The sequence below is a fragment of the Perna viridis genome, chromosome 9, assembly GCF_037379345.1.
Source record: "Perna viridis isolate PV_CMFRI_1.1 ecotype Kerala chromosome 9, ASM3737934v1, whole genome shotgun sequence".
NCBI lineage: Eukaryota > Metazoa > Mollusca > Bivalvia > Mytilida > Mytilidae > Perna > Perna viridis.
Window position 1 is genome coordinate 11,985,279 of NC_142453.1, and position 19,063 is coordinate 12,004,341.

The 19,063-nt window shown below is 37.2% G+C and overlaps 11 protein-coding genes across 11 annotated transcripts; 4 read left to right on the forward strand and 7 right to left on the reverse strand.

Annotated features, from left to right (window-relative positions):
- Positions 1-100: 100 nt before the first annotated feature.
- On the reverse strand, positions 101-1,424 carry LOC148606747 (histone H3). Its single transcript, XM_088544936.1, has one exon. It carries the CDS (start codon positions 517-519, stop codon positions 109-111), a length of 411 nt encoding a protein of 136 aa, XP_088401062.1. The 5' UTR covers positions 520-1,424; the 3' UTR covers positions 101-108.
- Positions 1,425-2,188: 764 nt separating this feature from the next.
- On the forward strand, positions 2,189-2,566 carry LOC148606748 (histone H2B). Its single transcript, XM_088546164.1, has one exon. The coding sequence runs from the start codon at positions 2,189-2,191 to the stop codon at positions 2,564-2,566; it is 378 nt and encodes a 125-aa protein (XP_088402290.1).
- An 824-nt stretch (positions 2,567-3,390) lies between these two features.
- Positions 3,391-3,702, reverse strand: LOC148606749 (histone H4). The gene has a single exon (XM_088546165.1). The coding sequence runs from the start codon at positions 3,700-3,702 to the stop codon at positions 3,391-3,393; it is 312 nt and encodes a 103-aa protein (XP_088402291.1).
- A 1,184-nt stretch (positions 3,703-4,886) lies between these two features.
- Positions 4,887-6,782, reverse strand: LOC148606750 (histone H3). Its single transcript, XM_088544929.1, has one exon. It carries the CDS (start codon positions 5,875-5,877, stop codon positions 5,467-5,469), a length of 411 nt encoding a protein of 136 aa, XP_088401055.1. The 5' UTR covers positions 5,878-6,782; the 3' UTR covers positions 4,887-5,466.
- Positions 6,783-7,546: 764 nt separating this feature from the next.
- Positions 7,547-7,924, forward strand: LOC148606751 (histone H2B). Its single transcript, XM_088546167.1, has one exon. The coding sequence runs from the start codon at positions 7,547-7,549 to the stop codon at positions 7,922-7,924; it is 378 nt and encodes a 125-aa protein (XP_088402293.1).
- An 824-nt stretch (positions 7,925-8,748) lies between these two features.
- LOC148606752 (histone H4) lies at positions 8,749-9,060 on the reverse strand. Its single transcript, XM_088546168.1, has one exon. It carries the CDS (start codon positions 9,058-9,060, stop codon positions 8,749-8,751), a length of 312 nt encoding a protein of 103 aa, XP_088402294.1.
- Positions 9,061-10,244: 1,184 nt separating this feature from the next.
- Positions 10,245-12,140, reverse strand: LOC148606753 (histone H3). The gene has a single exon (XM_088544932.1). It carries the CDS (start codon positions 11,233-11,235, stop codon positions 10,825-10,827), a length of 411 nt encoding a protein of 136 aa, XP_088401058.1. The 5' UTR covers positions 11,236-12,140; the 3' UTR covers positions 10,245-10,824.
- A 763-nt stretch (positions 12,141-12,903) lies between these two features.
- LOC148606754 (histone H2B) lies at positions 12,904-13,281 on the forward strand. The gene has a single exon (XM_088546170.1). The coding sequence runs from the start codon at positions 12,904-12,906 to the stop codon at positions 13,279-13,281; it is 378 nt and encodes a 125-aa protein (XP_088402296.1).
- Positions 13,282-14,104: 823 nt separating this feature from the next.
- Positions 14,105-14,416, reverse strand: LOC148606755 (histone H4). Its single transcript, XM_088546171.1, has one exon. It carries the CDS (start codon positions 14,414-14,416, stop codon positions 14,105-14,107), a length of 312 nt encoding a protein of 103 aa, XP_088402297.1.
- A 1,181-nt stretch (positions 14,417-15,597) lies between these two features.
- On the reverse strand, positions 15,598-16,642 carry LOC148606756 (histone H3). The gene has a single exon (XM_088544928.1). It carries the CDS (start codon positions 16,586-16,588, stop codon positions 16,178-16,180), a length of 411 nt encoding a protein of 136 aa, XP_088401054.1. The 5' UTR covers positions 16,589-16,642; the 3' UTR covers positions 15,598-16,177.
- A 1,614-nt stretch (positions 16,643-18,256) lies between these two features.
- Positions 18,257-18,634, forward strand: LOC148606757 (histone H2B). The gene has a single exon (XM_088546172.1). The coding sequence runs from the start codon at positions 18,257-18,259 to the stop codon at positions 18,632-18,634; it is 378 nt and encodes a 125-aa protein (XP_088402298.1).
- Positions 18,635-19,063: the final 429 nt, after the last annotated feature.

The following is a 19,063-nucleotide window of genomic DNA, read 5'->3' on the forward strand; positions in this document are numbered from 1 at the left end:
AATGATGTAGTTTTTAGTATTGGTTTAAATAAAACATCTAATAAGAATCTTTTTTGAAGATTTTGGTGGCCCTTAAAAGGGCCGTTTAGTAAGGTGATAAGTCGCATCTTAAGCACGCTCTCCACGGATTCTGCGGGCCAACTGGATGTCCTTTGGCATGATGGTGACTCTCTTGGCGTGGATGGCGCACAAGTTGGTGTCTTCAAAAAGACCGACCAAGTAAGCTTCACTAGCTTCCTGGAGTGCCATCACGGCGGAGCTCTGGAATCTAAGATCAGTTTTGAAGTCCTGAGCGATTTCTCTGACTAATCTCTGGAATGGGAGTTTTCTGATGAGGAGCTCGGTACTCTTTTGGTATCTTCTGATTTCTCTCAGGGCGACTGTACCGGGCCTGTATCTGTGTGGTTTCTTGACTCCACCAGTGGCAGGTGCGCTCTTACGAGCGGCCTTGGTGGCCAACTGTTTTCTTGGAGCTTTACCTCCGGTAGATTTACGAGCAGTCTGCTTTGTACGAGCCATTGCGAAGAATGATGATTTGAAAAGTCTCACAGTGATATTAAAAAGGCCGCAAGGATTTGGTTTATTTGCCGCACAATTTGAAAAGCTCGGAGTAATTGGTCGGGGAAACCTATAACACTCCCTACGATTGGTTGTTATTGAGGTAATTCGATTGGATGAAAATAGGAAAAGTTTCAATCCACTTTTCTGTTGATGGTTGAGCTTTGCTAACAATCTGCCAAATGGCAATTTCAATCAACTAATAAACACTTAAGAATGAAATGAATTGTAATCAACAATTCTCATGCGTGACAGTCAATTATGTTTGAATAATTTAACCGTCATAATTTGGTACATGTACAATATACAATATTTATTTAGAGTAACAATAGATTTTTTTTTGGGTTTTGTTTTCATGCATTACGTTTGTTAATACAATGCGAATGATGAGACAGTGATATTAGAAGAGTACATAAAAATAATAATAATGATAATGATAATAATGCCATAAAAAAAAATATAATAATTACAATGAGCGTAATAATAGAAAAAAAAAAGAAAACAAAAGAAAAGAATTTTAAATGTTTTGTGTGGAGTAAAATAACAAGTAAATACAATACAGTTATTTAAAATGTACAGGCCTAGCCTACATACATTAATGCAACCCGTGAAATTGTGCATCTTTTTTTTTCTGTATTCTTAGGATAATACTGCCCTGGAACACTTGGCGCGCACGGAAATATTTTTTATATATACCAAGATTTAATTTCATTTATGAATAGTTACAATTTACTTAAAATTCAAGGTTTTTTCACCTTGAGGGAATGCCGCTCTTAGGGTTTTGTAGGAACAATCTTTGGTTACGTATTACGACAAGTTATATTTTATATGAGAAGAGAAATCAAGGAGAGGGACGGTATAGTTCCCCCCCCCCCTCATTTTTGAGATTGCAATGCTTTCTTTTTTTTCACACACATAACTACATAAGAATCTTTTTGAAAAGTTTTGGTGGCCCTGAAAAGGGCCGTTGTATATTTCAGTTCGAAGAACTAAACTGTTTATTTAGCAGCCTTCTGGGTCTTCTTGGGCAGGAGAACGGCCTGGATGTTTGGCAGTACACCACCCTGGGCAATGGTCACACCGGACAGAAGTTTGTTCAATTCCTCGTCGTTCCTGATGGCCAGTTGGAGATGACGGGGGATGATTCTGCTTTTCTTGTTGTCACGGGCAGCATTACCTGCCAATTCCAAAACTTCAGCGGCCAAGTATTCGAGAACAGCGGCGAGGTAAACTGGGGCTCCAGCACCTACTCTCTCGGCATAGTTTCCTTTCCTCAACAGTCTGTGGATACGTCCAACTGGGAACTGAAGTCCGGCACGGGACGACCTGCTCTTAGCCTTGGATTTAGCTTTTCCTCCCTTTCCACGTCCAGACATTTTCTTATGTTATAACTTGTTCGAATTCAAACAAATCATAATAACACGAGAATAGTCAAATTTTCCTTTTATACCGACAAACGGATTGAAATGACATTCTGTCTTTAAACCAATCAGCGGTAATGTTCTATCGTCTATGAGGTGTTTTCCGCGAGGTTCGCGTTAAGAAACATATTTCAATCCACCATGTTGTTTAAATAGAAAATTGACAGGGCTGGCGGTATTATTCACTGTACAATCGTCAGAGGATAAACATGCCGCCAAAAGCAACAGGATCAAAGGGAGCAAAGAAGGCCGTGACCAAGGCCAAAGCCGCACGGGCTGGAGGTGACAAGAAGAGGAAGAGGAGAAGGAGGGAATCCTACGGAATCTACATTTACAAAGTTCTCCGACAGGTCCACCCTGACACTGGTGTATCATCAAAGGCTATGTCCATCATGAACAGTTTCGTCAACGACATCTTTGAAAGAATCGCCGCCGAAGCTTCACGTCTGGCTCACTACAACAAGAGATCAACAATCACATCTCGGGAGATCCAGACTGCTGTCCGTCTCCTTTTACCCGGAGAATTGGCCAAGCACGCTGTCAGCGAGGGTACCAAAGCTGTCACCAAATACACCAGCAGCAAGTAAACTTGCAGTTCCAGTCTACTTATTCAACGGCCCTTTTCAGGGCCACCAAAACTTTTCAAAAAGATTCTTATGTTGATATGTTATAGTTGTTATCAAATGCATATATACACCCCCTATTTTCCCCACAAACATACATAACTGTTTAAAACTTCCAAATTGCGAACAACGTTAATCCTTCCTTACTAAAGATTGATAAAGACATTGACATGAATTCTAATGAAAGTGCGTACATAAGAGGTATTTTTATCATAAAAAAATAAATGAAAATATAAAGTGTAACGCTTTATAAACATACATAAGAACACCGTCATATCATATGTACTTACACAAAAATAGATCAACATCAAGTCTGTATAGAAGTATAAATGAGACTTAAATAATATTGAAAGCATTTACAATATGAAATAATGGATATATCTACCATGATGAAATACATTAAATGACGCACCTTTAAAACAAAAACGGGAAATAGAGTTTTGCCCGAGTATCGATTTATCAGGGGATTACCGTTTAACTTGTTTGATTAATGGTAAATACTGAACACTGACAAAATAACATATACATGTATGTTTGTATTTGAAGATCGGTGTACGCAGTCTATTTAGCTCTTTTTTATGTCTCTTGGTGTTATTTTTTTTTTGGTTTTTAAATACAACATTTAAAGTAATTGTTTTGTTTTGTTTTTTTAATAATTTATATGAGTGTGGGGGAAGGGGGCTATACCTTGTTTGTCTTATACACGACACATAACATCCATATAAGAATCTTTTTGAAAAATTTTGGTGGCCCTGAAAAGGGCCGTTACTGTTGTTATGGGAAGCTGTTTAACCTCCGAATCCGTACAGGGTACGTCCTTGTCTCTTCAAAGCGTAGACAACGTCCATGGCTGTGACAGTTTTCCTCTTGGCGTGCTCAGTGTATGTGACTGCATCACGGATGACATTTTCCAAGAAAACTTTCAATACACCACGGGTCTCTTCGTAGATGAGTCCAGAGATACGTTTGACACCACCTCTACGTGCAAGACGACGGATAGCTGGTTTTGTGATACCCTGGATGTTATCACGCAACACCTTCCTGTGACGCTTTGCGCCTCCCTTTCCAAGTCCTTTACCTCCTTTACCACGTCCAGACATTATTGTTTCTCTGATAAAATATTAACAGTAGAATGAATTTGCCCGCTGTAAAGATAGATTATATACTAAATAGCGCGACCGTGATAGAAAGCTAGCAAGTTTTAAGAAACAATGATTTTCATTGGATAATGACTTTTTGTGACATAGAGTTGACCTGTACTCACTATTTGGAGGGAAAAGAATGTAATGTAAACAAATAAAAAAAGGGGGGGGGGTAGGGGGTTTAATATTATAAAGATTATTCTAAATTGTAATAAATGAAGAATGCTAAAAATGATATGAATACCAATAGAGCATAATAAAGATATCCTATTTGGAATTATCAATTCTTCAATTTGATGACACAGCTCAACAGTAATTGGGTCAAAATGAATTTTGAAAAATTACAAAATTTTATTTCTATATCATTTTGTGCAGTGTGATGTACAATCAAGGGTTGAAAATACATTCACTCAATGAAATAGGCTTCTTACATCTAGATATAACTTATATTGTAACATAGAATATATAGTATGAATAATCTGAGGGAGTGAAATTTTCCAAATCTGAATATTTTGAGAATTCAGGTCTTGGAAACAAGTTGATATGAAACTCCTTGTAATTACAAGTTAAGACTTTTGATGTCTTTTCTTTAAACATGCTTTATGCTAGAGAACATTTTTCTCGGCACAAAGTCTGTTCTTGCCATGATAACAAATTTATCTTTGTGACACACACACACACTCGATAGAGATGGACGTTACATGAGTGGTAAAGTCCATCACTTCACATTAGGAAGTTAGGCCGATGACATCTGATGACTCTAATAGAAACAGAAGAAAATGAATTAATATAAATGAAAATCATTGACTTGTGAGGCCCAAAGTATACATAACAATAGTACATAAACTGTGAAGATATGTATTATATTGCTCCAAGTAACACTTAAATGAAGGAAATGTGCAGTCAAAATCAACTTATTTGGTATGCATCCTACTGATTTTTGTTTTCTGGCATATTCTATAAAGAGTACATAAATCATGCTAAAAGTAGAGGAGGCATTATATTGACATGATAAAAAAAAAATGTGATTTCATGGAAACCTACCTGGTGTCTTGTGTTCAAAATAATCAGTAAGGGTGTTGTATCCACATACTAGTATACAGATTATAAGAACAGTACTGTATGTGTTGTTTTTTGGGGTTTTTTTTTTAACAATGGAGCAGCATGTACTATGTTTGGAAAACCACTTGCCTTTTTTAATAAGGTATGATACTTCCTTAGCAGTAGACATATATTACTCAGTCATATAATGTTAAAGCACATCTCATACACTCTACCAGAATAAGTCTGCACCCAATTAAAATCCAATCACATATACATTGTATTCCTGTTTGGACACTTTGATAGCCAGAAGTAAGAATTTATTTCACGATTTTTACAAATTAATAATGTTTTCTTTTCATATTGTTTACATATGTGTGTGTGTGTGCATGTATGTATGTATGCATTTATGTTGGAGAGGAGCAAGCTAAATTATGTGGTTAATAGGATTTGATGTTAAAATGAAACTTTTTTTTCCAATCGGGTTGGGGAAGGCTTATATGATGAAAATTGATACCTTTATAAATCAGGCAAGTGACGGTCAAGGAACATAAGTGAATTCTAAACTACATAATGATGTAGTTTTTAGTATTGGTTTAAATAAAACATCTAATAAGAATCTTTTTTGAAAGATTTTGGTGGCCCTTAAAAGGGCCGTTTAGTAAGGTGATAAGTCGCATCTTAAGCACGCTCTCCACGGATTCTGCGGGCCAACTGGATGTCCTTTGGCATGATGGTGACTCTCTTGGCGTGGATGGCGCACAAGTTGGTGTCTTCAAAAAGACCGACCAAGTAAGCTTCACTAGCTTCCTGGAGTGCCATCACGGCGGAGCTCTGGAATCTAAGATCAGTTTTGAAGTCCTGAGCGATTTCTCTGACTAATCTCTGGAATGGGAGTTTTCTGATGAGGAGCTCGGTACTCTTTTGGTATCTTCTGATTTCTCTCAGGGCGACTGTACCGGGCCTGTATCTGTGTGGTTTCTTGACTCCACCAGTGGCAGGTGCGCTCTTACGAGCGGCCTTGGTGGCCAACTGTTTTCTTGGAGCTTTACCTCCGGTAGATTTACGAGCAGTCTGCTTTGTACGAGCCATTGCGAAGAATGATGATTTGAAAAGTCTCACAGTGATATTAAAAAGGCCGCAAGGATTTGGTTTATTTGCCGCACAATTTGAAAAGCTCGGAGTAATTGGTCGGGGAAACCTATAACACTCCCTACGATTGGTTGTTATTGAGGTAATTCGATTGGATGAAAATAGGAAAAGTTTCAATCCACTTTTCTGTTGATGGTTGAGCTTTGCTAACAATCTGCCAAATGGCAATTTCAATCAACTAATAAACACTTAAGAATGAAATGAATTGTAATCAACAATTCTCATGCGTGACAGTCAATTATGTTTGAATAATTTAACCGTCATAATTTGGTACATGTACAATATACAATATTTATTTAGAGTAACAATAGATTTTTTTTTGGGTTTTGTTTTCATGCATTACGTTTGTTAATACAATGCGAATGATGAGACAGTGATATTAGAAGAGTACATAAAAATAATAATAATGATAATGATAATAATGCCATAAAAAAAAATATAATAATTACAATGAGCGTAATAATAGAAAAAAAAAAGAAAACAAAAGAAAAGAATTTTAAATGTTTTGTGTGGAGTAAAATAACAAGTAAATACAATACAGTTATTTAAAATGTACAGGCCTAGCCTACATACATTAATGCAACCCGTGAAATTGTGCATCTTTTTTTTTCTGTATTCTTAGGATAATACTGCCCTGGAACACTTGGCGCGCACGGAAATATTTTTTATATATACCAAGATTTAATTTCATTTATGAATAGTTACAATTTACTTAAAATTCAAGGTTTTTTCACCTTGAGGGAATGCCGCTCTTAGGGTTTTGTAGGAACAATCTTTGGTTACGTATTACGACAAGTTATATTTTATATGAGAAGAGAAATCAAGGAGAGGGACGGTATAGTTCCCCCCCCCCCTCATTTTTGAGATTGCAATGCTTTCTTTTTTTTCACACACATAACTACATAAGAATCTTTTTGAAAAGTTTTGGTGGCCCTGAAAAGGGCCGTTGTATATTTCAGTTCGAAGAACTAAACTGTTTATTTAGCAGCCTTCTGGGTCTTCTTGGGCAGGAGAACGGCCTGGATGTTTGGCAGTACACCACCCTGGGCAATGGTCACACCGGACAGAAGTTTGTTCAATTCCTCGTCGTTCCTGATGGCCAGTTGGAGATGACGGGGGATGATTCTGCTTTTCTTGTTGTCACGGGCAGCATTACCTGCCAATTCCAAAACTTCAGCGGCCAAGTATTCGAGAACAGCGGCGAGGTAAACTGGGGCTCCAGCACCTACTCTCTCGGCATAGTTTCCTTTCCTCAACAGTCTGTGGATACGTCCAACTGGGAACTGAAGTCCGGCACGGGACGACCTGCTCTTAGCCTTGGATTTAGCTTTTCCTCCCTTTCCACGTCCAGACATTTTCTTATGTTATAACTTGTTCGAATTCAAACAAATCATAATAACACGAGAATAGTCAAATTTTCCTTTTATACCGACAAACGGATTGAAATGACATTCTGTCTTTAAACCAATCAGCGGTAATGTTCTATCGTCTATGAGGTGTTTTCCGCGAGGTTCGCGTTAAGAAACATATTTCAATCCACCATGTTGTTTAAATAGAAAATTGACAGGGCTGGCGGTATTATTCACTGTACAATCGTCAGAGGATAAACATGCCGCCAAAAGCAACAGGATCAAAGGGAGCAAAGAAGGCCGTGACCAAGGCCAAAGCCGCACGGGCTGGAGGTGACAAGAAGAGGAAGAGGAGAAGGAGGGAATCCTACGGAATCTACATTTACAAAGTTCTCCGACAGGTCCACCCTGACACTGGTGTATCATCAAAGGCTATGTCCATCATGAACAGTTTCGTCAACGACATCTTTGAAAGAATCGCCGCCGAAGCTTCACGTCTGGCTCACTACAACAAGAGATCAACAATCACATCTCGGGAGATCCAGACTGCTGTCCGTCTCCTTTTACCCGGAGAATTGGCCAAGCACGCTGTCAGCGAGGGTACCAAAGCTGTCACCAAATACACCAGCAGCAAGTAAACTTGCAGTTCCAGTCTACTTATTCAACGGCCCTTTTCAGGGCCACCAAAACTTTTCAAAAAGATTCTTATGTTGATATGTTATAGTTGTTATCAAATGCATATATACACCCCCTATTTTCCCCACAAACATACATAACTGTTTAAAACTTCCAAATTGCGAACAACGTTAATCCTTCCTTACTAAAGATTGATAAAGACATTGACATGAATTCTAATGAAAGTGCGTACATAAGAGGTATTTTTATCATAAAAAAATAAATGAAAATATAAAGTGTAACGCTTTATAAACATACATAAGAACACCGTCATATCATATGTACTTACACAAAAATAGATCAACATCAAGTCTGTATAGAAGTATAAATGAGACTTAAATAATATTGAAAGCATTTACAATATGAAATAATGGATATATCTACCATGATGAAATACATTAAATGACGCACCTTTAAAACAAAAACGGGAAATAGAGTTTTGCCCGAGTATCGATTTATCAGGGGATTACCGTTTAACTTGTTTGATTAATGGTAAATACTGAACACTGACAAAATAACATATACATGTATGTTTGTATTTGAAGATCGGTGTACGCAGTCTATTTAGCTCTTTTTTATGTCTCTTGGTGTTATTTTTTTTTTGGTTTTTAAATACAACATTTAAAGTAATTGTTTTGTTTTGTTTTTTTAATAATTTATATGAGTGTGGGGGAAGGGGGCTATACCTTGTTTGTCTTATACACGACACATAACATCCATATAAGAATCTTTTTGAAAAATTTTGGTGGCCCTGAAAAGGGCCGTTACTGTTGTTATGGGAAGCTGTTTAACCTCCGAATCCGTACAGGGTACGTCCTTGTCTCTTCAAAGCGTAGACAACGTCCATGGCTGTGACAGTTTTCCTCTTGGCGTGCTCAGTGTATGTGACTGCATCACGGATGACATTTTCCAAGAAAACTTTCAATACACCACGGGTCTCTTCGTAGATGAGTCCAGAGATACGTTTGACACCACCTCTACGTGCAAGACGACGGATAGCTGGTTTTGTGATACCCTGGATGTTATCACGCAACACCTTCCTGTGACGCTTTGCGCCTCCCTTTCCAAGTCCTTTACCTCCTTTACCACGTCCAGACATTATTGTTTCTCTGATAAAATATTAACAGTAGAATGAATTTGCCCGCTGTAAAGATAGATTATATACTAAATAGCGCGACCGTGATAGAAAGCTAGCAAGTTTTAAGAAACAATGATTTTCATTGGATAATGACTTTTTGTGACATAGAGTTGACCTGTACTCACTATTTGGAGGGAAAAGAATGTAATGTAAACAAATAAAAAAAGGGGGGGGGGTAGGGGGTTTAATATTATAAAGATTATTCTAAATTGTAATAAATGAAGAATGCTAAAAATGATATGAATACCAATAGAGCATAATAAAGATATCCTATTTGGAATTATCAATTCTTCAATTTGATGACACAGCTCAACAGTAATTGGGTCAAAATGAATTTTGAAAAATTACAAAATTTTATTTCTATATCATTTTGTGCAGTGTGATGTACAATCAAGGGTTGAAAATACATTCACTCAATGAAATAGGCTTCTTACATCTAGATATAACTTATATTGTAACATAGAATATATAGTATGAATAATCTGAGGGAGTGAAATTTTCCAAATCTGAATATTTTGAGAATTCAGGTCTTGGAAACAAGTTGATATGAAACTCCTTGTAATTACAAGTTAAGACTTTTGATGTCTTTTCTTTAAACATGCTTTATGCTAGAGAACATTTTTCTCGGCACAAAGTCTGTTCTTGCCATGATAACAAATTTATCTTTGTGACACACACACACACTCGATAGAGATGGACGTTACATGAGTGGTAAAGTCCATCACTTCACATTAGGAAGTTAGGCCGATGACATCTGATGACTCTAATAGAAACAGAAGAAAATGAATTAATATAAATGAAAATCATTGACTTGTGAGGCCCAAAGTATACATAACAATAGTACATAAACTGTGAAGATATGTATTATATTGCTCCAAGTAACACTTAAATGAAGGAAATGTGCAGTCAAAATCAACTTATTTGGTATGCATCCTACTGATTTTTGTTTTCTGGCATATTCTATAAAGAGTACATAAATCATGCTAAAAGTAGAGGAGGCATTATATTGACATGATAAAAAAAAAATGTGATTTCATGGAAACCTACCTGGTGTCTTGTGTTCAAAATAATCAGTAAGGGTGTTGTATCCACATACTAGTATACAGATTATAAGAACAGTACTGTATGTGTTGTTTTTTGGGGTTTTTTTTTTAACAATGGAGCAGCATGTACTATGTTTGGAAAACCACTTGCCTTTTTTAATAAGGTATGATACTTCCTTAGCAGTAGACATATATTACTCAGTCATATAATGTTAAAGCACATCTCATACACTCTACCAGAATAAGTCTGCACCCAATTAAAATCCAATCACATATACATTGTATTCCTGTTTGGACACTTTGATAGCCAGAAGTAAGAATTTATTTCACGATTTTTACAAATTAATAATGTTTTCTTTTCATATTGTTTACATATGTGTGTGTGTGTGCATGTATGTATGTATGCATTTATGTTGGAGAGGAGCAAGCTAAATTATGTGGTTAATAGGATTTGATGTTAAAATGAAACTTTTTTTTCCAATCGGGTTGGGGAAGGCTTATATGATGAAAATTGATACCTTTATAAATCAGGCAAGTGACGGTCAAGGAACATAAGTGAATTCTAAACTACATAATGATGTAGTTTTTAGTATTGGTTTAAATAAAACATCTAATAAGAATCTTTTTTGAAAGATTTTGGTGGCCCTTAAAAGGGCCGTTTAGTAAGGTGATAAGTCGCATCTTAAGCACGCTCTCCACGGATTCTGCGGGCCAACTGGATGTCCTTTGGCATGATGGTGACTCTCTTGGCGTGGATGGCGCACAAGTTGGTGTCTTCAAAAAGACCGACCAAGTAAGCTTCACTAGCTTCCTGGAGTGCCATCACGGCGGAGCTCTGGAATCTAAGATCAGTTTTGAAGTCCTGAGCGATTTCTCTGACTAATCTCTGGAATGGGAGTTTTCTGATGAGGAGCTCGGTACTCTTTTGGTATCTTCTGATTTCTCTCAGGGCGACTGTACCGGGCCTGTATCTGTGTGGTTTCTTGACTCCACCAGTGGCAGGTGCGCTCTTACGAGCGGCCTTGGTGGCCAACTGTTTTCTTGGAGCTTTACCTCCGGTAGATTTACGAGCAGTCTGCTTTGTACGAGCCATTGCGAAGAATGATGATTTGAAAAGTCTCACAGTGATATTAAAAAGGCCGCAAGGATTTGGTTTATTTGCCGCACAATTTGAAAAGCTCGGAGTAATTGGTCGGGGAAACCTATAACACTCCCTACGATTGGTTGTTATTGAGGTAATTCGATTGGATGAAAATAGGAAAAGTTTCAATCCACTTTTCTGTTGATGGTTGAGCTTTGCTAACAATCTGCCAAATGGCAATTTCAATCAACTAATAAACACTTAAGAATGAAATGAATTGTAATCAACAATTCTCATGCGTGACAGTCAATTATGTTTGAATAATTTAACCGTCATAATTTGGTACATGTACAATATACAATATTTATTTAGAGTAACAATAGATTTTTTTTTGGGTTTTGTTTTCATGCATTACGTTTGTTAATACAATGCGAATGATGAGACAGTGATATTAGAAGAGTACATAAAAATAATAATAATGATAATGATAATAATGCCATAAAAAAAAATATAATAATTACAATGAGCGTAATAATAGAAAAAAAAAAGAAAACAAAAGAAAAGAATTTTAAATGTTTTGTGTGGAGTAAAATAACAAGTAAATACAATACAGTTATTTAAAATGTACAGGCCTAGCCTACATACATTAATGCAACCCGTGAAATTGTGCATCTTTTTTTTTCTGTATTCTTAGGATAATACTGCCCTGGAACACTTGGCGCGCACGGAAATATTTTTTATATATACCAAGATTTAATTTCATTTATGAATAGTTACAATTTACTTAAAATTCAAGGTTTTTTCACCTTGAGGGAATGCCGCTCTTAGGGTTTTGTAGGAACAATCTTTGGTTACGTATTACGACAAGTTATATTTTATATGAGAAGAGAAATCAAGGAGAGGGACGGTATAGTTCCCCCCCCCCTCATTTTTGAGATTGCAATGCTTTCTTTTTTTTCACACACATAACTACATAAGAATCTTTTTGAAAAGTTTTGGTGGCCCTGAAAAGGGCCGTTGTATATTTCAGTTCGAAGAACTAAACTGTTTATTTAGCAGCCTTCTGGGTCTTCTTGGGCAGGAGAACGGCCTGGATGTTTGGCAGTACACCACCCTGGGCAATGGTCACACCGGACAGAAGTTTGTTCAATTCCTCGTCGTTCCTGATGGCCAGTTGGAGATGACGGGGGATGATTCTGCTTTTCTTGTTGTCACGGGCAGCATTACCTGCCAATTCCAAAACTTCAGCGGCCAAGTATTCGAGAACAGCGGCGAGGTAAACTGGGGCTCCAGCACCTACTCTCTCGGCATAGTTTCCTTTCCTCAACAGTCTGTGGATACGTCCAACTGGGAACTGAAGTCCGGCACGGGACGACCTGCTCTTAGCCTTGGATTTAGCTTTTCCTCCCTTTCCACGTCCAGACATTTTCTTATGTTATAACTTGTTCGAATTCAAACAAATCATAATAACACGAGAATAGTCAAATTTTCCTTTTATACCGACAAACGGATTGAAATGACATTCTGTCTTTAAACCAATCAGCGGTAATGTTCTATCGTCTATGAGGTGTTTTCCGCGAGGTTCGCGTTAAGAAACATATTTCAATCCACCATGTTGTTTAAATAGAAAATTGACAGGGCTGGCGGTATTATTCACTGTACAATCGTCAGAGGATAAACATGCCGCCAAAAGCAACAGGATCAAAGGGAGCAAAGAAGGCCGTGACCAAGGCCAAAGCCGCACGGGCTGGAGGTGACAAGAAGAGGAAGAGGAGAAGGAGGGAATCCTACGGAATCTACATTTACAAAGTTCTCCGACAGGTCCACCCTGACACTGGTGTATCATCAAAGGCTATGTCCATCATGAACAGTTTCGTCAACGACATCTTTGAAAGAATCGCCGCCGAAGCTTCACGTCTGGCTCACTACAACAAGAGATCAACAATCACATCTCGGGAGATCCAGACTGCTGTCCGTCTCCTTTTACCCGGAGAATTGGCCAAGCACGCTGTCAGCGAGGGTACCAAAGCTGTCACCAAATACACCAGCAGCAAGTAAACTTGCAGTTCCAGTCTACTTATTCAACGGCCCTTTTCAGGGCCACCAAAACTTTTCAAAAAGATTCTTATGTTGATATGTTATAGTTGTTATCAAATGCATATATACACCCCCTATTTTCCCCACAAACATACATAACTGTTTAAAACTTCCAAATTGCGAACAACGTTAATCCTTCCTTACTAAAGATTGATAAAGACATTGACATGAATTCTAATGAAAGTGCGTACATAAGAGGTATTTTTATCATAAAAAAATAAATGAAAATATAAAGTGTAACGCTTTATAAACATACATAAGAACACCGTCATATCATATGTACTTACACAAAAATAGATCAACATCAAGTCTGTATAGAAGTATAAATGAGACTTAAATAATATTGAAAGCATTTACAATATGAAATAATGGATATATCTACCATGATGAAATACATTAAATGACGCACCTTTAAAACAAAAACGGGAAATAGAGTTTTGCCCGAGTATCGATTTATCAGGGGATTACCGTTTAACTTGTTTGATTAATGGTAAATACTGAACACTGACAAAATAACATATACATGTATGTTTGTATTTGAAGATCGGTGTACGCAGTCTATTTAGCTCTTTTTTATGTCTCTTGGTGTTATTTTTTTTTGGTTTTTAAATACAACATTTAAAGTAATTGTTTTGTTTTGTTTTTTTAATAATTTATATGAGTGTGGGGGAAGGGGGCTATACCTTGTTTGTCTTATACACGACACATAACATCCATATAAGAATCTTTTTGAAAAATTTTGGTGGCCCTGAAAAGGGCCGTTACTGTTGTTATGGGAAGCTGTTTAACCTCCGAATCCGTACAGGGTACGTCCTTGTCTCTTCAAAGCGTAGACAACGTCCATGGCTGTGACAGTTTTCCTCTTGGCGTGCTCAGTGTATGTGACTGCATCACGGATGACATTTTCCAAGAAAACTTTCAATACACCACGGGTCTCTTCGTAGATGAGTCCAGAGATACGTTTGACACCACCTCTACGTGCAAGACGACGGATAGCTGGTTTTGTGATACCCTGGATGTTATCACGCAACACCTTCCTGTGACGCTTTGCGCCTCCCTTTCCAAGTCCTTTACCTCCTTTACCACGTCCAGACATTATTGTTTCTCTGATAAAATATTAACAGTAGAATGAATTTGCCCGCTGTAAAGATAGATTATATACTAAATAGCGCGACCGTGATAGAAAGCTAGCAAGTTTTAAGAAACAATGATTTTCATTGGATAATGACTTTTTGTGACATAGAGTTGACCTGTACTCACTATTTGGAGGGAAAAGAATGTAATGTAAACAAATAAAAAAAGGGGGGGTAGGGGGTTTAATATTATAAAGATTATTCTAAATTGTAATAAATGAAGAATGCTAAAAATGATATGAATACCAATAGAGCATAATAAAGATATCCTATTTGGAATTATCAATTCTTCAATTTGATGACACAGCTCAACAGTAATTGGGTCAAAATGAATTTTGAAAAATTACAAAATTTTATTTCTATATCATTTTGTGCAGTGTGATGTACAATCAAGGGTTGAAAATACATTCACTCAATGAAATAGGCTTCTTACATCTAGATATAACTTATATTGTAACATAGAATATATAGTATGAATAATCTGAGGGAGTGAAATTTTCCAAATCTGAATATTTTGAGAATTCAGGTCTTGGAAACAAGTTGATATGAAACTCCTTGTAATTACAAGTTAAGACTTTTGATGTCTTTTCTTTAAACATGCTTTATGCTAGAGAACATTTTTCTCGGCACAAAGACTGTTCTTGCCATGATAACAAATTTATCTTTGTGACACACACACACACTCGATAGAGATGGACGTTACATGAGTGGTAAAGTCCATCACTTCACATTAGGAAGTTAGGCCGATGACATCTGATGACTCTAATAGAAACAGAAGAAAATGAATTAATATAAATGAAAATCATTGACTTGTGAGGCCCAAAGTATACATAACAATAGTACATAAACTGTGAAGATATGTATTATATTGCTCCAAGTAACACTTAAATGAAGGAAATGTGCAGTCAAAATCAACTTATTTGGTATGCATCCTACTGATTTTTGTTTTCTGGCATATTCTATAAAGAGTACATAAATCATGCTAAAAGTAGAGGAGGCATTATATTGACATGATAAAAAAAAAATGTGATTTCATGGAAACCTACCTGGTGTCTTGTGTTCAAAATAATCAGTAAGGGTGTTGTATCCACATACTAGTATACAGATTATAAGAACAGTACTGTATGTGTTGTTTTTTGGGGTTTTTTTTTTAACAATGGAGCAGCATGTACTATGTTTGGAAAACCACTTGCCTTTTTTAATAAGGTATGATACTTCCTTAGCAGTAGACATATATTACTCAGTCATATAATGTTAAAGCACATCTCATACACTCTACCAGAATAAGTCTGCACCCAATTAAAATCCAATCACATATACATTGTATTCCTGTTTGGACACTTTGATAGCCAGAAGTAAGAATTTATTTCACGATTTTTACAAATTAATAATGTTTTCTTTTCATATTGTTTACATATGTGTGTGTGTGTGCATGTATGTATGTATGCATTTATGTTGGAGAGGAGCAAGCTAAATTATGTGGTTAATAGGATTTGATGTTAAAATGAAACTTTTTTTTCCAATCGGGTTGGGGAAGGCTTATATGATGAAAATTGATACCTTTATAAATCAGGCAAGTGACGGTCAAGGAACATAAGTGAATTCTAAACTACATAATGATGTAGTTTTTAGTATTGGTTTAAATAAAACATCTAATAAGAATCTTTTTTGAAAGATTTTGGTGGCCCTTAAAAGGGCCGTTTAGTAAGGTGATAAGTCGCATCTTAAGCACGCTCTCCACGGATTCTGCGGGCCAACTGGATGTCCTTTGGCATGATGGTGACTCTCTTGGCGTGGATGGCGCACAAGTTGGTGTCTTCAAAAAGACCGACCAAGTAAGCTTCACTAGCTTCCTGGAGTGCCATCACGGCGGAGCTCTGGAATCTAAGATCAGTTTTGAAGTCCTGAGCGATTTCTCTGACTAATCTCTGGAATGGGAGTTTTCTGATGAGGAGCTCGGTACTCTTTTGGTATCTTCTGATTTCTCTCAGGGCGACTGTACCGGGCCTGTATCTGTGTGGTTTCTTGACTCCACCAGTGGCAGGTGCGCTCTTACGAGCGGCCTTGGTGGCCAACTGTTTTCTTGGAGCTTTACCTCCGGTAGATTTACGAGCAGTCTGCTTTGTACGAGCCATTGCGAAGAATGATGATTTGAAAAGTCTCACAGTGATATTAAAAAGGCCGCAAGGATTTGGTTTATTTGCCGCACAATTTGAAAAGCTCGGAGTAATTGGTCGGGGAAACCTATAACACTCCCTACGATTGGTTGTTATTGAGGTAATTCGATTGGATGAAAATAGGAAAAGTTTCAATCCACTTTTCTGTTGATGGTTGAGCTTTGCTAACAATCTGCCAAATGGCAATTTCAATCAACTAATAAACACTTAAGAATGAAATGAATTGTAATCAACAATTCTCATGCGTGACAGTCAATTATGTTTGAATAATTTAACCGTCATAATTTGGTACATGTACAATATACAATATTTATTTAGAGTAACAATAGATTTTTTTTTGGGTTTTGTTTTCATGCATTACGTTTGTTAATACAATGCGAATGATGAGACAGTGATATTAGAAGAGTACATAAAAATAATAATAATGATAATGATAATAATGCCATAAAAAAAAATATAATAATTACAATGAGCGTAATAATAGAAAAAAAAAAGAAAACAAAAGAAAAGAATTTTAAATGTTTTGTGTGGAGTAAAATAACAAGTAAATACAATACAGTTATTTAAAATGTACAGGCCTAGCCTACATACATTAATGCAACCCGTGAAATTGTGCATCTTTTTTTTTCTGTATTCTTAGGATAATACTGCCCTGGAACACTTGGCGCGCACGGAAATATTTTTTATATATACCAAGATTTAATTTCATTTATGAATAGTTACAATTTACTTAAAATTCAAGGTTTTTTCACCTTGAGGGAATGCCGCTCTTAGGGTTTTGTAGGAACAATCTTTGGTTACGTATTACGACAAGTTATATTTTATATGAGAAGAGAAATCAAGGAGAGGGACGGTATAGTTCCCCCCCCCCCCATTTTTGAGATTGCAATGCTTTCTTTTTTTTCACACACATAACTACATAAGAATCTTTTTGAAAAGTTTTGGTGGCCCTGAAAAGGGCCGTTGTATATTTCAGTTCGAAGAACTAAACTGTTTATTTAGCAGCCTTCTGGGTCTTCTTGGGCAGGAGAACGGCCTGGATGTTTGGCAGTACACCACCCTGGGCAATGGTCACACCGGACAGAAGTTTGTTCAATTCCTCGTCGTTCCTGATGGCCAGTTGGAGATGACGGGGGATGATTCTGCTTTTCTTGTTGTCACGGGCAGCATTACCTGCCAATTCCAAAACTTCAGCGGCCAAGTATTCGAGAACAGCGGCGAGGTAAACTGGGGCTCCAGCACCTACTCTCTCGGCATAGTTTCCTTTCCTCAACAGTCTGTGGATACGTCCAACTGGGAACTGAAGTCCGGCACGGGACGACCTGCTCTTAGCCTTGGATTTAGCTTTTCCTCCCTTTCCACGTCCAGACATTTTCTTATGTTATAACTTGTTCGAATTCAAACAAATCATAATAACACGAGAATAGTCAAATTTTCCTTTTATACCGACAAACGGATTGAAATGACATTCTGTCTTTAAACCAATCAGCGGTAATGTTCTATCGTCTATGAGGTGTTTTCCGCGAGGTTCGCGTTAAGAAACATATTTCAATCCACCATGTTGTTTAAATAGAAAATTGACAGGGCTGGCGGTATTATTCACTGTACAATCGTCAGAGGATAAACATGCCGCCAAAAGCAACAGGATCAAAGGGAGCAAAGAAGGCCGTGACCAAGGCCAAAGCCGCACGGGCTGGAGGTGACAAGAAGAGGAAGAGGAGAAGGAGGGAATCCTACGGAATCTACATTTACAAAGTTCTCCGACAGGTCCACCCTGACACTGGTGTATCATCAAAGGCTATGTCCATCATGAACAGTTTCGTCAACGACATCTTTGAAAGAATCGCCGCCGAAGCTTCACGTCTGGCTCACTACAACAAGAGATCAACAATCACATCTCGGGAGATCCAGACTGCTGTCCGTCTCCTTTTACCCGGAGAATTGGCCAAGCACGCTGTCAGCGAGGGTACCAAAGCTGTCACCAAATACACCAGCAGCAAGTAAACTTGCAGTTCCAGTCTACTTATTCAACGGCCCTTTTCAGGGCCACCAAAACTTTTCAAAAAGATTCTTATGTTGATATGTTATAGTTGTTATCAAATGCATATATACACCCCCTATTTTCCCCACAAACATACATAACTGTTTAAAACTTCCAAATTGCGAACAACGTTAATCCTTCCTTACTAAAGATTGATAAAGACATTGACATGAATTCTAATGAAAGTGCGTACATAAGAGGTATTTTTATCATAAAAAAATAAATGAAAATATAAAGTGTAACGCTTTATAAACATACATAAGAACACCGTCATATCATATGTACTTACACAAAAATAGATCAACATCAAGTCTGTATAGAAGTATAAATGAGACTTAAATAATATTGAAAGCATTTACAATATGAAATAATGGATATATCTACCATGATGA